Below are 20,175 nucleotides of genomic sequence, written 5' to 3' on the forward strand. Positions count from 1 at the left end.
TAAAAATTTTTTGGTGAGGCAATTGGGGTTAAGTGACTTGCCCAAGGTCACACAGCTGCTAAGTGTCAAGTGTCTGAAGCCGGATTTGAACTGAGGTCCTCCTGAATCCAGGGCCAGTGTTCTATCCACTGCTCCATGTAGCTGCCCTTCTGTATGCTTTCTTGAAATATGGCATTCAGGTTTGGTATTTTTGGTGGTGGTTGTTTTTTGTCATAATTTTCAGGTTATTCAGTGGTTCTTAGATTATCTCATCTTGACCTATTTTTTAAGTAATTTCTTTTTTATAGCAACTACCTTACATTTTTTCAATGTTTTGATTTCATTTTAATATTTATTGCTATCTCATGATTCATTGCTTTATGTTTAGAGCATTTTATTTTTCAATGAGTTCAATTCTTCATCTGTTCTAGGTGATTAATTCTCTTTCTCATTCTTTTCTCTCGAGCTATCATTTCATTTAACATTATCTTCTGTATCTTTGTTTAATTTCTTCCAGGCACCCTTTTTAGTTTTAATAGCCCAAACATTCTTTTTTTTTTTCTATAGGCTTTTTGGATATGTAGAGTCACTCTGTCCTGGATTTACCTCTTGAGCTTCTCTCTCAGTTTAGCATTTTATTTTGTTTACTCATATCTTCAGTGTCAATTTCTGGTTTGTTTGGGTCAGATCCTGCTCCCTTCCATACTCATGGATGGTATAGGCAGGCCCTGCTTGGTTCTTAATGCAATGACTAAGACTAGGTTCCATCCTCTGCAGGAATTTCTGTATTTGGGGTCATCCTCCTGGTGTCTTGAATTAGGCTTTGGCTCCTCTATCTCCTTCTCTTTGTACATTCTTGAATATGCACTTGACTCCATCCCTTCCTGTGGCCTTAACAGTCTCCAACCCACTGTTCTCGATTGTGTTGGTAGTATTCCTGCATTTTTGCAAGACCCCAGGTACTGCCCTTGTTCTTTCTCTGTGGCACACTTTATCTCCTGCTGAGGTTCAGGCTGGTCTGCCTGACCTCTGGATTGGGCATTGTATGCCTAGATGCTAGGTAGATCTAGGTCTAGGCTGCCTGGGCTGCCTTGTTTGGTCCTGTTCCTGTAGAAGCTGTGAAGCCTGTTGCTGAGTACCACTCTGGCTCTGTCTTCTGCCAATATACTTTACCTTCCACCTTTCTTCGTCATGTTTTGCTAAACTCTGGCAGTTTTTTGTGTTTCCTGGACTTGATGGAGAAACTTTCAGCTGCCTTACTTTTTTTTTTTTGGTTTGGTTTGGTTTTTGTTTTTGCTGAGCAACAGGGGTTAAGTGACTTGCCCAGGGTCACACAGCTAGTAAGTATCAAGTGTCTGAGGCTGGATTTGAACTCAGTTCCTCCTGAATCCAGGGTCAATGCTCTATCCACTGTACCACCTAGCTGCCCCAGCTGCCTTACTTTTTAAAAAAATGCTTTTTCCAGTTCAGTATTAGAGTTTTACATAGTGTGGTGGCACTTTGGCTCTTGTAGGTTCCAACATGCCAGCATATTCTCTGTGAAAGTAATGAATGTGAAAAAGTGGCCTCAGGGTATCTCTTGATCAGATTTTCCCTTCATATACTTACATATAAGGGCATATACTTTCTGCGTATACATATTGTCTCCCCTGTATATATGTATGTATGTATGTATGTATATAAGAATGTAAGCTTCTTGAAAGAAGTTTTGCTTTTGTCTTTGTGTCCCCTACACACAGATACTTTGCCAGACAGGTACCCCATGCATGAAGTACACCATTCTAGGGAGAAGGAAATTGAAGTTCAAAGAAGTTAAATAATTTTCTTAGGGTTAGATAAATAGTAATTAGAAAGTTTTGAACTTGTCCAGTGATCTTGCCATTAGGGGGCACAGCCTTTCTAATTGGTTTATTGCTTGTAAAAACATCATGTATATGGTACTTAAGGAAGTCCTTCTAAGATGAATTAATAATATTAATGCTAATACTACTACTATTACTATTACTATCACCACCACTGCTATTACCACCACCACTATTCTTACTCTGACTATTATTCCTCCCACTCCCACTCCCTTTCCTAATAATAATAATAACGATAGCAGTTCTGTTAGTGTAATCATATATAACCAGCAAAGCAATGAATTGGTTATAGCCCCAGTCCCTAGAGGAAATTTTACTTATGGCACTCATTAGGCCTTTCCATTTGTTAAATAATCTTGACCATTTGTTAAATAATCTTGCCCTCTCTTGCTCATTGAAAATATATTATTGTACTAAGAAAACAAAGTTGCCTTGGTGGGAGTGGAGTGTCCTGATAGCCTGAGCTGTAATAAAAAGCAGTTTATATAGTGGTTTTCAGTTTATGTCATGGTTCATAATAAGCAGGAATTTATGTGATCATTATCTTGACCACATGTGTGAGTTAGAGTAAATATTATTGAATTGCGAATTTAAAGATCCTCTTAAAAAGGTAAGAATTCACTTTTAGCTGCTTATCTTTATCCTGCTGTTGATAAAATGTGAACAAAAGAAATACAAACTTAAAAAGATGGTTAACAAACTACAACAAAAGTCAAAGGGATTTGGGCATAATAACTCAATAATATACACTGAGATTATTTTCCAGGAAGAATGGTCCTCAATTGTGGTTTTCATAAAATAGCTATAGGTTTTAATGTAGGGATATAGACTATTCTGGGGCTCTGCTTTAAAAACATTTTCAAGTTGTGACGATAAAGTAAAGAGACAGTTATTCAGTAAACCAGCCTTTATTAATCATTTTCTATGTGTCAGGCACTGTGCTAGGCACTGGGCATACAAAGACAAAAATGAAACTGTTTCTGACCTCAAAGAGCTTACATTCTATTGAGAAGACACTTTTTTGTTTGTTTCACAAGTAAACCAGAATTTATAGATCCAAGTTAGTCAATAAACATTTACTAAGTGCCTACTATGTGCTGGATACTGTGCTAAGCACTGGGGATTTAAAGAAAGGCAAAAGAAAGCTGTTGCTCTCAAGGAGCTCATAGTTTAATGGGTGAGAAGGGATTGACATCAGAAGCTATTTTGTACCCCATCCCAACCAATAAGTGAAGTAGAAATGTCAAAATCTTATAAAGCAGTGACCCTTATGTCTTGGAGATTGTAATAAATAAGGATGTTGACTATAGTCTGAAAAATACTCTAGATTTAGAGAGGGTGGATTTCAAAGGTTATGGGCATATTTTAGGGAGCACCCCAATGGCCCAAGATGGTAAAAGGGAATTTTGTCCAAAGGAGTTTAGAAGATATCAGAAGAGAAATCCTGGTGATAGAGTTCATTTAAGGAAAAGGGGGGGGGTGAGGTAGAAGGAGAGATGACAAAAGAAAGTCAGTTTGGCTCTACCAGTTATTCATGGATAAGCTCACATTTTAAAAGGATCTGTGTAAGAAATGGACATTAGGGCAGACAACAAAAGAGTAATACCCCATTTTTAAAAAACACGCTAGGGAAGGCAAAAAATTGTTGTATGAGCTAAGGTTTGAAATAAATGTTAACATCAATGGAAGGCTTTTTTAAAATTTTTGGAGCTCACAAAAAAGTAGTGAAAGAAAGATCAAGGTTCAGCTTTGAGTAGATGGGAAGATAAGGGAAGAGGAATAAGCATTTATAAAGTTCCTACTATGTGCCAGGCACTGGGCTAAGTGCTTTACAAAATAGTATCTCATTTGATTTTCGTAACAACCTTGCAAGGTAGGTGTTAGTATCATTCCTGTTTTACAGTGGAGGAAATGGGAAGATGGAGATAAATTGACTTGTTCAGGGTCAGACAGCTAGTAAGTGTCTGGTGCCATATTTGTACGCAGATCTTCCTGACTTCAGGCCTAGCACTTTATCCACTATGTTTTCTAAATGCCTAAGTATGATAATGGACATTAGAGTAAAGGCAGAATTATTTAAATCTTATTTTGTTTGAGGAGCGACTGAAAAAAAAGCTCTAAGGAATATGCACATAATAGAATAATATTTTATTCTAAAGATGACAAATATACGAGTAATTCAAAGGAGCATCCATGCAGTAAGAAATGAAAAATATGAGTAATTTTAAAATTGTATTGAACTGATGTACAGTGAAACTAGCAGAACCAAAACAATTTGCATAATAACAACGTAAATGAAAAATCTCTAAATAGAAAACTGAACTGAATAATTGAAAAAATAAATAACGAGGGTCCCAGAGAACAGATGATAACACATTCCCCCCTCCTCACAGGTGAAAGACAGTGGGTACCAGGACATAATGGTGTATACATTGTCAGACATGATCACAGTATCAGATGCTTTGTGTCATTCTTTTTCTTTGTTATTAGGGAGGGCTCAGAATGGACCTTGGATAAGGGAAGGGGAAGGCAAAGCAAGGTCTTTTCAGAAAAGTTACTGTGAGGCAAAGATAAAAGGCATCAATAAAACTTTTTTTAAATTCTACTTTGCTTCTTTGTTTTCTACCAGAGAATGATTTTTCATTAATGCATGTGATACCATAATCACTTCCTAATAACCTATACCCTGATGGTCCCCTTACTTATAACAATCAATTAAGCAAAACTGATCAGTAATTTTCCTTTTGTCCTACATTTCTTCTCCCTTTGATAAGCTCCTTGAAAAAAAGTTGTCTGCATTCATTGCCTCCACTTTCCCAACTCCCAGATGGTTTTCAGTCTCCTGTAATTTGACTTCTGTCCACAATGCTGAACCTAAACTGTTCTCTTTGAAGTCACCAATGAACTCTTTATTCCAAAATCCAGCAGCCTTCCCCCAGTCTTCATCCTTCTGGCCCTATTTGCAGTGTTTGAGACTGTTGAACACCCACCCTGGATACTCACTCCTCCTTGAGTTTTGATGCTAGACTCTGTATCAAATCTTCCACCTCTCTGACCAATCCTTCTCAGTGTCATTTTCACAGTCAACATCTGTGTCCCACCTTCTATTTGTGGGTATAACCCAGTTCTATTCCAGGCCCTCTGCTCTTGCCACATTTTTTTTTTATAGATCTCATCCCAAGAGTTTAACTATTGTTTTTATGCAGTTAGGTGTCTCAGTGGATAGATAGCTAGGCTTGGTTGGAGTCAGGAAGATCTGAGTTCACATTTGGTCTCAGGCATTTATTAGCTGTGTGACCCTGGGCAAGTCACTTAATCTTTGCTTGCCTCAGTTTCCTCATCTGTAAAATGGAGATAATAATAGCATCTATCTCTCAGAGTTGTTCTAAAGATCAAATGAGATCATATTTATAAAGGGCTTAGCATAGGGTCTGGCCTATATTAACTGCGGTATAATTGTTAGTTATTGTTTTATTATTGTTACTGTTATCATCACCATCACCAGCACCAGCACCAGCACCATCATCATCATATGACATCCAAATGGTCATATCCAAACCTCATTTGTCTTTGGCGTTCTAACTCCGTATCTCAAGCTGCTTGGTGATCACCTTCATTTACATGTCCTATAGACTTTGAAAACATATCTCAAAGAGAACTTCTTATATCTTTTTTCACAATCCTCCTTCTAACTTCCCTAAATCTGTTGAGCTTTCCACTTTTCTGCTGCATCCAGGTTTGCATCCTTGTAATCATTCTAATCTCTTAAGTTTCCTTCATCCTCCATATCCAGACACTTTCCAAATATTGTTGACTCTACCTCGACAACATCTTTCCCATTTGATCCCTTTCTTTAGACATAGCTGGGTGGCACAGTGGATTGAGTAATGGGCATGAAGTCAGAAAGACCTGAGTTCACATCTGGCTGCAGACTCTTACTATCTATGTAAACAGAGGCAGTTCACTGAACTTCTAGCATTGGTTTCCTCAACTATAAAATGGGGATAACAAAAGTACCTCACAAGGTTGTTGTGAGATCAAATGAGATGATATTTGGCACTTAGAATGTGATGCCTGTATAAAATCCCTATTCCTTTCCCTTTCTATTCTTTCTATTCACATCACAACTACTTAGTTTAGTCTTGTCATCCCTTATCAGGACCTTTATGCCTGCATTTAGGCTCTCTTCTACAACCCATCCTTCATACTCTTGCTAAAGTGATATTCTTAAAGTGAAAATCTGACAGCATTCAGAGACTCCTATTGCCTTTAGGACAAAATACAAACCTCTTTGTTTAGCATTGAAAATCCATCACACTTTATTTCCAAGCCATCTTTTGGAATTGATTACATATTACTCTCTTACACACTGGATATTCCAACTCCAATTACTTACTGTTCCTCATTCACAACATGCCAGGTCAAGTTTCCATACCTTTGCACAGGCTATCCCCATAACTGGAATGAATTTGCTCCTCAATTTCACCTCTTGGAACTCATGGCCAAAATCAAATGCTACCTCCTGTAGCATCTTCTAAGATGCCTCTCTTGCTACCTGCAATTGTCTGTCCTCCAAATTCATTTGTATTTATTATGTGTGAGTATTTATTTCTCTGTGTACATGGTATGTCCTTCTGGGAGGATGCAAGCTTCTTGAGGGTAGGGCCTTTTTCATTTTTTTTTTTTATCACCAGAGTCACCACAAACTTCTACTCTGATGCTTCCTCATTTTGAGGTGGTTACACTGAGTTCTTGAAGGTTATACAAGCTAAGAGTATACTGGTAAATGTTTAACAACCAGCTCTCAAAAAAAGTACTCATGACACACTTAAGTTTAGTCTGCCTTATTGACATTTTCTCTGTCATTTTCTCAAGTCTAGACAATCAACAAAACAATAATTAGGACCTGATTTGTATCATTTCCTGATTTCTAAGGTATAAATGCTCCCAATGAAAATTTTAAAAATTGGCTCTTGTGAATTGGTTCAAGCTGCCCCCAACACACCCTTGAGCATGTGAAGCACAAGCTCTGTTGGTTTGCACCATGCTGGAAAAGCATAGTCCTGATGGTAGACTGAACATGTTTTCATACTGAGGCAACATAAGTATGGAGAGGCTCATTACCAGTAGGCTGGCCACTGGCAGATGAATTCTTTGATTATGGCAACCCACAAAACAAATAAAAGTAGAAAATCACCTGTGATTATTTGTGGTTCTCTTTTGCAGTGGCATAAAAAAGGGGAAGAGGATAGTAAGAAAATTGTGATTTTTTGACTGTCTATAAATTTTATTTATTCATACTCTATGTGAGGAAATGGGGAATGGTTTCCTCTCAACAAGAATATAATAGTCACCATGCAAATTACACTCCTCCGGACCTATTTGAGGAAAAAGGTCTCAGTCCCCTTCCTTCCCCTCCAGCAAACAAGATCACATGGTTCAAGGAGCCCTGAGCTGGTCTCAATTAGGTCCTCTCCTGGGCACTGTCCATATAAAGGAAGATTCGAAAAATGTCCCTGTGTCACCTCCCTCCTTGGCTAAGAACTCAAAGAATAATCATGGAAATTAGGGTTAGGAATATTGTGTTCTGGTTAGCTAGGTTTGTTTTTGTTTTTGTTTTTTGGGTTTTTTTTGCAGGGCAATGAGGGTTAAGTGACTTGCCCAGGGTCACACAGCTAGTAAGTGTCAAGTGTCTGCGGCTGGATTTGAACTCAGGTCCTCCTGAATCCAGGGCTGGAACTTTATCCACTGTGCCATCTAGCTGCCCTGGTTAGCTAGTTTTTGTGCATAGATTGTAACCCTTGAGTAATCGGACCAGTGATGAAAAAGGGGAGGGTCCATTTGCGTTAGGGACTAGGGTTTAAAACGGGGCCTTCGAGCCCCCATTCTTTGCACCCACCAGCTGCACACTGACTTTCCCACTCTCAAGGAGCATGACAATAAATGAGCCTTTGACACATCACCACCAATAAGTTCCAGAGAATTATTGAGCAGTAGTCATTTTTCTCATACTCTATATGTGAGTTTCCTGTTCAGTCATCAACAAATGAAAATATTACTGCAGGAACTTAATTGTATCAATCATAATATTTTTGCTATAAATTAGACCAGAAGAAGGAAGTGAAGTTAAATGCAGTAGCTCACAGATTATCCTTGTAGAGACAGATCAAATAATTTAATCAATTAATCAACAAGCATTTATTAAGTACTTACAATGTGTGAGGCATTGTGCTAAGAGTTGAGAATAGAAACACAAAAGTGAAACAGCCCTTGTCTCCAAGAGTTTAAATTCTTTTAGGGGAAAAATGAAAATAAATCAATATATACAAGGCACATACAGAACAGATGGAAGGTAATCTTAGAGGGGAAGGCACAATAACTGGAAGGACTTTAGCAAAGGATGGATTAACCACTAGTTGGCTATATTGTAGAAACGACACTTTTCCAGTTACAAGTTGGATTAGACAGTTTCAAAGTCTTCTTCCTCAGACTTTCCTCTGAAATCCTGTTATTTTCAAGGTAAATTAACGTGCCTATTTCTCCTGACTGGCCATGGACCTGGGAATTGGGAGGATTTAGCATAAAACTTGGTTTTCTTGGATTTCTGAGGCATCCCCAGCCTATACCTTCCCAATGCCACATCCCTAGAACTATCCTGAAGGAAGATTGGTTTCCATTCGTGTGCAAATGGAATAGGTTCTTTTTTGGAATAATATTCCCTTCTATCAACATTCTCTTCTCCCTGAACCACTTCCTTTGTAAGGGGCTGAAGATTACCTAAATTTCTCACATTTAAATGGGCTCAGACTTTTAAAAGTCTAGGCTAATGCCCAAACTAAAGGATTTTGGTCAAACTTTTTTTTTCTAGTCAAAGTTTTTGGTCAGGGGCAGCTAGATGGCTCAGTGGATTAAGCACTGGCCTTGGATTCAGGAGGACCTGAGTTCAAATTTGGCCTCAGACACTTGACACTTACTAGCTGTGTGACCCTGGGTAAGTCACTTAATCCTCATTGCCCTGCAAAACACACACACACACACACACACACACAACAACAACAACAACAACAACAACAACAACAACAAAGTTTTTGGTCAGAGTTGTGGTACTTAGGGCTTTAATGTAAGGCAATATAATGGCCCTCAGTTCCACATAAGATCTCTTTCTTTCCTCCCTTCCTCCCTCCTTCCTTTTATTCCTTCCTTCCTTTCCTATTTCAGGAAGATTATAAGACAAAAGTTATTAAAAAATAATTATAAAAACATTTAATAATGTAAGCTTGTATCTCTCTCCCCGACAACCAAGATAAATAGCCTGGCTAGCTGGACATAAATATAGTCCTTTGATACTAATTTTAATCATCATTATACCATGACAAACACTGGCACCCCCAGTTTACCCTCTCTATATGTAATTAAAGACATAAACAACTCAATCATAATTCAGAACAATCTTATCTTTATCTAGAAAAAATGACTTTAAAGTAAAACAGCAAATAAACAACTTAAAAAGAATGGTAAACTCTATATAATATTTATCCTTTCCAATGGAAAGAAAAAAGAAAAAGACATTACATTTGTCATTTGGATTCTCAGTCAGGGGAAAATGGACCATATTATGGTTCCAGCTCTCCTGTCTAACCCTGGAGGATGAAGACACTAACTGCTCTGGTGGACCCTGCACATTCTCACTGCTGTTCATGTCTGTTTCAGCCATCTGTATCATCTGTGTCTGCCTACTATGGTCTCCTGATGCCAGATACTTTCTTATTCAACTATGAAAAAGATCCTGCAATCCATTCATTAGACTCAAACTGTGCCATAGTCCAAGTTCTTACTAGGCTGGAAAGACTACAACTACCAGAAATCCATGCAGTTTTTTCTGAAACCTCTTCCTGACCTGTAAGAATTGATTTCAACATAGGGATAGATGAAATTCCCTGGGAATTTCAATTTCCCTTGCTGAAAATGCTGTGGCAAAATACAACTCAAGAGTTAGCAGAACAAGAATATTAACCAAGGTTCCAAAGTAGTAACCTTAGGATGCCATTCAAAGCAATTGCCACTCTTCTGAAGTGGTCAGACATCCCACCACTGTTTCTTTCGTTGTTTCCTCATTCTTCTGAGTTGAAGGCATAGTCAAGTGGTAAATGTCCTTCAGCTTCTTTCTCAGCTTAAAGATATACCAGTTAGTATATGTAGTCTGTCAATTCTTTGAGCCTTGAAAATACAAGTCAATAGGCAAGTGTATCTCATGCCCAAACATCAACAGGTAGGGTATAAATCTGTTGTATAAATCTCCACTTCCTTGTGGAGTTTTACACATGTACTAGGAATACTATATGTTGACTTTACTAAGATTTTTGCTCTTCTTTCAGTGTCCCTTACACATTAATCAGTGTGCTATTGAAAAACTCAAGTTTAGGGGGGAAAGGTATTGTTGTAGACTTCCTAATGCCAGCCAAAGCTTATATCTCTTTACCTATAGTTCTTTCAAAGTTTATGTCTTGGTGTGAATGGATCCTAGCAGAAAGCCAATACACTGAGAAATATTTTTCCCACAATACTTTAAGAACTTTGGAAGTTTTCTGTTTTTTGATTGGATATCTATATTATATATGTCTCTCTATATGTGTTATATTATATATAATATGACATAATATATAATATAGACATTTACATATGTGTATATGTAGCTATATATGTATATGTGTATTGTAGCACATATATTCCTACATACATACATACATGTGTGTTAAGTGAAATGGTCAGTCACTACCAATCTCTGCCTTATATTTTTGCTATGTCCTTCAAGTAATATGAAGTTGATGCAGACAGATTCCAACGGTTTATTAGTACTTATGTTCTCCAAGTATGCAACATGACTTGACAGAACTTTTCTTTTCATAAAATGAATACATATTTTACTCATCTCAGTAACAAATGTAGCCATACTGGGCCAGTAAAATCTCTTATCATCTCTAGGGTTCTCTCGACCTATATTTCAAAAGCTTTCATGACTGCTGAGAAATGTGCATTAGGTAGTACAGTTATGCTGCTGCCATGTGTGGTATCAGTGACAATCTGGGACAGTAGTCTGTTGAACAGCTCTAATATTCCATTGTCACTATAGTAAAGTGCCTTTATGTGACCAACACTTGAATTTTTTGGCATTAATTTTTCATTTTTTGGACTCGTATCAATTTATTCAGATTTTCATCATCTGTTCTCTTTTACAGTCTTATGCAGAAAACTAAGGCAAAGAATTTTGATTCAATAAAAAATAGTCCATATTTGCTACTGAGGAAATGCTATTGACTGGAAATCCCCAACTTTCCACCTGCCTGTAATCTAGCTCCTCGGATGTTACATATACTTTCATTTTCCTTTTCGTAGTGTCACAGGCATCTCGGTCCACATTAGTTTTTCTTGGCTGACAGTGGATACTGAGTAATAGTTGATTGTTGCCTCTATCTATTTCTGGCAATCAGCATCTAGCACTTGTCAAATTGGATTGTTGATAAATGGATTATTGTCATTTCATAATTTCAATTTCATTCTATATAGATAGTCTCTGAATTTCTCAGTCACAGTCTACTTTAAAGCCAGGAACTGCAGCTTATGAATGGGATGATGATGTCTGACTGTCACTAATTCCTCTACTGACATGTTTAACCAGTTTCTTGTAAACTTCTCTATCTCAGTATAGGATTGTTCCATAGCCCTCCAAATTGGAATTTGTGTGAGGTGGAAAAAAGTTTCTTTGGATCTATATTGGCCAGTGTGGTATACATATGAGTCAATCAACCAGGTCTTTGAACATTTGTTCATGTCTGTATCTCCATTGACTTCTAGAATATTTTATGGGTTTTAATATAACTTTGTACTACTGGCTAGTACATCTAGATGGCTTAGTGGATGGAGTGCTGGGTCTGGAGTCAGGAAGACCTGAGTTCAAATCTGGCCTAAAGAGACTAACTTGCTGTGTGACCCAAAGCAAATGACTTAACCTCAGTTTGTCTAAATGGCAAACTGTTCTAGTATCTTTGCCAAGAAAATCAAATGGACAGTATTATTGTGCTATGGTCCATGGGGTCATGGAGAGTCAGACATAACTGTATGACTGGAAAACAAATTGTTGGCACTCTTGCTTTTGTATTTTTTAAATTATATATGCTCGGGCAGCTAGGTGGCACAGTGGATAAAAGCACTGGCCCTGAATTCAGGAGGACCTGAGTTCAAATCCAGCCTCAGACACTTGACACTTACTAGCTGTGTGACCTTGAGCAAGTCACTTAACACTCAATGTCCCGCCCCTCCCCCAAATTATATATGCTCAAACAAGGTCATTTAGTGGCTTAGCAATAGTAGCATAGTTTCTAACAAATTTGCAAAAATAAACAGGAAATCCTAGAAAAGTCCCCAGTCTTTGAGTGTTCTTTGAATGTGGCCAAGTCAGCAATACTTCTTTCTTCTCTATGTCAATGATCATATCTTCTTTTTGTTTTGTTTGTTTTTTGGGGTTTCTTTGTGGGGCAATGAGGGTCAAGTGACTTGTCCAGGGTCACACAGCTAGTAAGTGTCAAGTGTCTGAAACCAGATTTGAACTCAGATCCTCCTGAATCCAGGGCCTGTGCTTTCTCCACTGTGCCACCTAGCTGCCCCCAGTCATATCTTCTTGAGATACTATGTGACCCACTTACTTGTCAAAGGCTATACAAGACTGCCATTTATTTGTGCAAAGCATCAGGTAGGCCTTTTTCCTTTAGTTGATCTAACATTTTCATTAGTCTTTCTTCATATTCTTCTGATTCCTAAACATAATCATGTCATCAAAGTATATAATTATACAAGGCACAATTTACAAGAATAAGATCCATTTATCAATTGATAAATTGATATATGGTCAAAGGATATGAATAGTTTTCAGAGGAAGAAATCCAAGTTGTCAATAGCTATATGAAATATGCTTTAAATCACTATCAGAAAGCTGCAAATTAAAACAACTCTGAGGTTCCACCTTATACTCCACAGATTAGCAAAGCTGACAAAAAAGAAAAAAATAATAAAAATGACAGATATTAGAGGAGCTTTGGGAAAACTGGTACACTGATTGGTGCTTGTTCCAGGTATTCTGGAAAGTAATTTGGACCTATGTCCCCCAAACTATTAAATTATACATACCATTTGACTCATTACTAAGCTTGTACTTCAAAAAGATCAAAGAAAGAGAAAAAGGACCCATGTGTACAAGATATTCATAGGAATTCTGTTTGCAGTGGCAAAGAATTAGAGAGTAAGATGGTGCCCATTAATTGTAGGATGGCTGGATAAGTTATGGTATATCAGTGTGCTAGAATATCATTGTGATTTAAGAAATGTTGGTGGCAACAGTTTCAGAGAAATTTAGGAAGAATTATATGAACTAATGCAAAGTGAAGTGAAATAGAATCAGGACGACAATTTATACAATGACAACATTATTATGAAGACTTTGAAAAAACTTATAATAAAATATGCTACCCCCATATAGAAAGGTGATAAAATCAGAATACATTTGGAAACATTTTTAGGTGGAAATGGACAGTGTGGGAGCTTTTTTCCCCTCAACTTCTTATGTTTGTAACAGAAGTGTTTTCTCACTTTTTCAATAGTAATAGGGGAGGGGCAGCTAGGTGGCACAGCAGATAAAGCACCAGCCCTGGATTCAGGAGTACCTGAGTTCAAGTCTGACCTCAGACACTTGACACTTACTAGCAGTGGGACACTAGGCAAGTCACTTAACCCCCATTGCCCTGCAAAAAAATAGTAGTAGGGGAGATAAGTAGGAGAGAAAGTGAATGTTTTTGATGGAAATTTTAAATTAGAAATCCAAATATTTAGATATGAAAACATTTTTACAGTCTTCTCTATATGCCTATGAGTTCTGGTGGGAAAGACCTATTTGAAATTCCTGATGAGGACATGCTCATTACTTGGGGGCATTGGGGCAACCTCCTTCCCTGGCCAATAACACAGCCCTTATCTTCTACTGCACTAATTTTGTATTGTTTCATTGGGGTATGTATGTGGACATCTTAACCACAGGTATAACGGAGGATGTAGTTTTTCCTTTGTGATTTTCTCCTGATGTTGATGTTTGTGTGTCAGATCTGCAATGGACTCTGCTTCTTTGTTCTATTATTTTTTCAGGTGGAATAAATATGTCCTAGGTCAATTTCTTAACTGGATTTTGTGTGACATTCATTACTGTTTCTGAATCCGTAGTGTTCTTTCTCTGCCTAGTTTCCTTCGATCATGCATGAGCATGGGAGAGATAAGGTTGAGTGGACTTTTTTTTCTTGACCTTTTTCGTTAGCTGATTTGCTAACATTCAGTTTTAATTTGATACATGAACAGTATCTCTGAATGTATCCTTAATTATATATGAAAAGTCTGATTCTGATGGCAAGAAACTTGCCTTAGTTTTCTCTATAGGTAAAAAAGCCAATCTTGGACTTCAGATGCTACATTCAATTTTATTACATTACTCCTCTGCCCCAATGGAAGATTGTGAGTCAATATCCAATTGTCCCTTGTATGAAGTTTTTCAGGTATTTCTGAGTGGTCTATTGAATAGCAATTCACAGTAGTTTCTCCTGATTTGGTTCACCCTATTCTAAATTATACCCGACTGATTTGCATTGTGCTTCAAGACTACTATAATTTTCTCATTTCTACACACATGGTCTACTCCAAGTATCAGTAATCCCTTATAAATGCCAATACTTATAAAGTAATAATGTTTTTCAAGTACCAACCTTATACTTTTACAATATTGGTCTATAATGTCAACATTCAACTGATCACCAAAGAGCAGTTGACAAACTGATCAGATCATTTAGCCAACACTTACTATGCATTTTATCAGCAATTTAGAAATATATAATTTGTCTGACAAAGTTAACATTCAAATAAGACACAATGGAACTTCTACTTGTACATCAAGAGGTAATGACATGTTATTAATCACTTTGTTGATATTTTAAAAATCACTGTTAACATTGCAATGTAGGAATGCATGTATTTGGCACAGTAGAAGCTGAGACACAGATAAAATGGAAAAGAAAAGTGATTCAAGAGAAAAATAAATCTAAAAAACCCAAATAAAATCAAACCTAGAATGTAAGTTAAAAAAAATTAAATGGTATCCAGAGTAAAACAAACCAAATGATTACTTTAATGAGAGAGAGAATAAAATAAAATTTCATAACAATAAAAGTATACTTTAGGGACAGCTAGGTGGAGTAGTGGATAAAGCACCGGCCCTGGATTCAGGAGGACCTGAGTTCAAATCTAGCTTCAGACACTTGACACTTACTAGCTATGTGACCCTGGGCTAGTCACTTAACCCTCATTGCCATGCACCAAAAAAAGTATACTTTAAAAAGTAAATTACATTTCAAAATCAAAGGAGAAAAATATGGCAAAATGCAAAATTAAAATAGAATTAGATATTCAATAATCTTCCTTCAAAAATTGCCAATCTTAGATTGGATTCAATGTTACACTTTAGCTATAAAAATAGTTAACATAAAAAGTAACAAAAAAATTCAGAAAAATTAAAAATTAAAAAGTGTGTACCATCAGTATGTGAAATACTTGTAATATATTGCTGGAAGTTTTGTTTATAATAAGCAAAAAATAAAGAGTTGGTTCCCATCCGAGGAAAAGAGAATCACACTTTAAAAAAAGAAACTGGTACAATTTATGATTTATAACCAGCAGATGGCACTTTGGAAGGCAAAGTTTGGTTAAGGAGGAATTTCCTGCCTCCCAACTGAAAAACAGAGGACTAAGCCTCCCTTCTTTTCTTTGGTCAACGTTCTCTTTTCCTTGACCTCCTCCAGGTCTAGGCTAGAAACTTCTCAAAGCACCTATGTTTACATTGATATATCCTACTGTAATAGAAGAGGTTATAGTTTTGGATAGGGGTAATTTAATGGCTTTCAGACCAGCCTGGATCCTTTTGTCTGATATTTCAGGGAACTTATGAAACAAAAAATCATACAAGGTACAGAATGATAGTTCATAACCCCTCTCACCCAACTTCAAGGTAAGAGAAAAATCCTGACTAGTTAGGCAGAGGTGTCATCCCTCAATCCTGATTTTAATCCTTTGTATATCATACTATTTACTGGTGTTCCTTATTTGTACTCTCTGCATATAATTAAAGACATAAGTGACTCAATAACAATTAAGATCAATCTTGTCTTTATCTAGATACAACTGCCTTTAAAGAACTATTGAAAACAGCCAATAAACAACTTAAAAAGAACAGTAGGCTCTGGATGTAATTAGGCCACCTCTAATCTCAACCAGGAGAAAGTTCACCAGGCTCTGGTCCTAGCTGTCCTCTCTGACAAATATGCCAATCTCCCTGGTGGAGCCTGAGTGCACTCAATACCATTTTTGTCCTCTTCAGCAATCTGCCCATCTATACATCTGTTTCTGACTTCTCTGCTCTCCTGCTTCCAAACACTCTTGTTTTGACTATGTTCCATCATAGACCTCTTCAGCAGTTTCTGGGATTGGAGAATTCCATTTCCCCAGGCTTTACCCATGCAATAATCCAGTCTCTTTCTGGATTAGGAAGACCACAACAACCAGAAATCCATGTAGCTATTTTGAAACCTCTTCTTCCTGCCTACAGAAATTGGTCCCAATGTGGAGCTGTCCTATGACAAGTTTGTGAAGAATTGGTGGTTTACAATGTATCCTGGAAAGACCATTTCCTGTGATAGCTGATGAGAGGACATTTTAAGAGAAACTGAAATTAACTTTCATGTTTAAGAAGACTATGGAGAGGATTCTTGAGGCTTTAATCAGTATCTGGAGTAAAGATAATGGTTAAATTCTGTTTCCAGAAGTGAAGTCATCAACTATTATGTTGAGGACTTGAAGTTAGTTACTTAGGTTATAATGTTAAAATACTGTAACAGGTTTGAAGTTACTCAGGTAATGATGTTAAAATATTGTAAAAAAAGTCTTTGTTTTATTGATTCATTTGTTAATCAATCGTATATTCAGTAACTTTAATATTTTTTTAATCATATAATGGTAAACTAATACATAGAGATATTGGAAAAGGGGATTTCTCTAGCTTATTGAATAAATTAAGGTAGATGTTTAATTAATGTGAAAGAGACTGTAAATTTTTTAATTAGAAAGAAAATATCTAAAATACCTTAAGATTACTCTGGAGCATGGGATAATAAGATTAAATATGGGAATGAATCAAGTAAGTAAGCTGAAAGGTGGTCTACAAGTGAATGTGGTTAAATCTTGATTCATTTACTTGTTACAATTGGGTTAAAATGGTTATTCTCAATGATTACATGCCATCCCAGAAAACAAGTTTCCTAATATGGAACTCTCTACATTAGGATATCATGCTGTCATCAGCCTTTTTGAGTTGTCTTCATTTCTGCATTTAAAGCTGATTTTATTTTCCTGAATTATCACCAGAAAAAAATCCAACAAATCTCATCTGTTAGTAGTTTTCAACTAAGAGATTTCTTTTTCTTTCTTTCTTTCTTTTTTTTTTTTTTTTAGTGAGGCAATTGGGGTTAAGTGACTTGCCCAGGGTTACGCAGCCAGTAAGTGTTAAGTGTCTGAGGCTGGATTTGAACTCAGGTACTCCTGACTCCAGGGCCGGTGCTCTATCCACTGCGCCACCTAGCTGCCCCCAAGAGATTTCTTTTTAATAGACAATGAATATTTTTCCCTCTGTCCTCCTTTGTCTTTGATGAAGCTACTCCTAATAGTTCCAGCTCCTAACCCTACACATCTATAAAGTGAGATGAGATTTTCTCTTTTAGAATGAATTGTTCTCTCCCTCTAGGGCTATGAAGCTCCATAGCTGCATCTACCCTCCCACCTCCCCATCTTATTTAGCAAACATTTTCTACCTCTAAAATATCTAAGAACTCTAATGAGTTTCGGGCTGGCAGGCTTTGGTTCAGATGTTCCAGCCCCGTCAGTGCAGCCTCTCTATCCAGATTTCTTTGTTTATCCAGCAGTTCATTACTTAGGAGTTGCTTGTCAAAATAGGTTAAATATCCTTTGGGAAACATGGCCACATCTTTGAGACACCACAAATATGTTTAATATGAGAAAGATTGGCTCGATAAGAAAACTGTGATAGACTTGCATCACCAAAAAAAATTTTCCTCTTATTTCAGTTGAGTTTCTGAGAGCATCAGTAAGCCCTGGCAAACCTCAGGGTTATAAATTTCTGTAGCGGACACATGAAGACATCAAGAGAAGGAGGAAAAATGATTGCTGATGATTTGTTCTAACTACTTGACCTTTTGAACTCTTCTCTAGATATATGATCAAGATGGGACACTACAGCACTTTATTGATGGTGGGGAACCTAGTAAGTCAAGCTGGATGAGATATATTCGATGTGCTAGGCACTGCGGGGAACAGAATCTAACAGTAGTACAGTACAGGTAAGGTATACCTTGATTTATCTACCATTTATGGAAGTCAAAACACCATATCTTGTGTATGAAAATTCAGGCCTGCTAAATGGCTTTTAAAAATACTCCAAAGCATGACTAGGCTGGCAGAATTTTTGTGCAAGATTTCCAAATGATGTTCTTAGTTTTTTGAGAGTTTGAGAATAAGATTACTGGGAAGAGAATCCCTTTTTATTCACTACACAAAAGTAAAGTCAATTATAATATTATAGTAAGATCATAATATTAAACTAGTTTTCTGAGAGAAGCAGTGTGTTTCAATGGATACAGTGGAAACTCTCAAGTTTTATTATAATGGGCTCAAGTTCAGGCTTAGACATATGCCACCTATGGGACCTTGGAAAATCATTTAACTACTCAGTGCCCCATGAAATTATCTCAAAAGATAAGTTACAGAAGAGCTGCCAGTCTCTGTCAGTGCATTAAGTTTCCTCAGTATGAATTCCCCATATTAATGAAATCACAATTTTGGAGCAAAAAGAAAGTCACCTTTAAGGCCTGTGACTTAATGTGAGATGCAAGACTTGTTAACCAAAACAAATGCAGACAAAGCTGAGTCTAGGGGCCCTGGACACAATCTGAGGCACCTAGTCACATGTGATTTGGTCCCTTGTTCTTTAGACTTAACCTCAAGAATTCCCACTGTCAGCCACCTTCAGCCTTTCTCCCAAGGGAAACTATTTCATCTACACAAAGGCAACTCGTGAATCACTGGCCCAAGGTAACCCTTGCAGGAATGTTGACATATTGTTCTTTAGCAACTGGCCTGAGCCTGGAGCATCCATCTCTCCACCTCTAACTGAGCTGCCACAAAGCTCAGGCATGTCTCTGATCACTTGGGATATGGCTTGTGGTACTGAGGTTGTTATAGAGTTCAAAGTGGCATTATGGTTTCCTAAGCGGTAGGGATGGTAAGAAACCTTTTTATTCAGATTTGGACTTAGAGGTTTCTAGGAAGCAAAGTAAAAAGCAGGATTTATAAGATAGTAAGCCACGTCAGCTCAACGCACCTGTTGTTCAAGCATTTCTCACTTAACTGCCAAGAAGGTTAGAGTAGAAGCAAGTAGGCAGATGCAAATCAATTGGACAAAAACCCCCAAATAACCCAAAGCACAGCTAAGTGTTCTCACACCAAAATCCCACGAAAACATGTGTCATATAAATATATGACCTCAGTTATAAACAATTGTGTTCCCTTTAGTATCAGAAGCAACTGTTTAGCTTTATTAGGCATTATAGACACATCAAAGCAGAATTCCCCTTTGGGGCCAACTTGCATTTTTGCCCAGAGCTATTTATTTTTCTTCTCTGTTTTGGTTTTTAAATGAAACATTTTAAATTTCTTCCTGACACAGGTTAAAAGTTGTGAAACTCTGCTTTGCTTCCTAAATTGTACCAATATATCTAGAGGAAAACAGTTTGACTGTGTATGTCTTTATGCCTAGGTGTTCTCTGTGGCTTTTGTAAAAAATGAAAATGCTAATTTGAAGAAAGATTAGTTCCAATGTTCTTTAGAGTCTTTACTCATGTTTAATATAGATGCATGGTCTCCGTGTAGTTTTTACAAAACATTCAGCAAGAAGAGTAGCAAAGACTTTTTCTATCTATTCAGCAAAGGTTACTGGAGCTGTGGGTACCAAGAGAACTTTTAAAGACAAATGCCACATCTCAAAAGAAAAAAACCTGAAAAAAACCACTCAAAAAACCTAAGAGGAAGGTGGTCATGAGTAAGTCATTACCATCTGTCAATATTAAGTGAATTTTACAACTTTCCTTTCATGATGGAGTTTTTACTTAGAGTTCCCTCTGCT

General features: G+C 37.1%; 1 protein-coding gene across 1 annotated transcript in view; it reads left to right on the forward strand.

The window, feature by feature from the left end:
- PRDM6 (PR/SET domain 6) overlaps nt 1-20,175 on the forward strand; it is a 162,424-nt gene that overhangs the window by 96,637 nt on the left and 45,612 nt on the right. The window contains 1 exon segment of the mRNA XM_043979048.1: nt 18,207-18,334. Coding sequence (XP_043834983.1) covers nt 18,207-18,334 — 128 coding nt within the window.

This window comes from Dromiciops gliroides, chromosome 1 (genome assembly GCF_019393635.1).
Source record: "Dromiciops gliroides isolate mDroGli1 chromosome 1, mDroGli1.pri, whole genome shotgun sequence".
Lineage (NCBI taxonomy): Eukaryota > Metazoa > Chordata > Mammalia > Microbiotheria > Microbiotheriidae > Dromiciops > Dromiciops gliroides.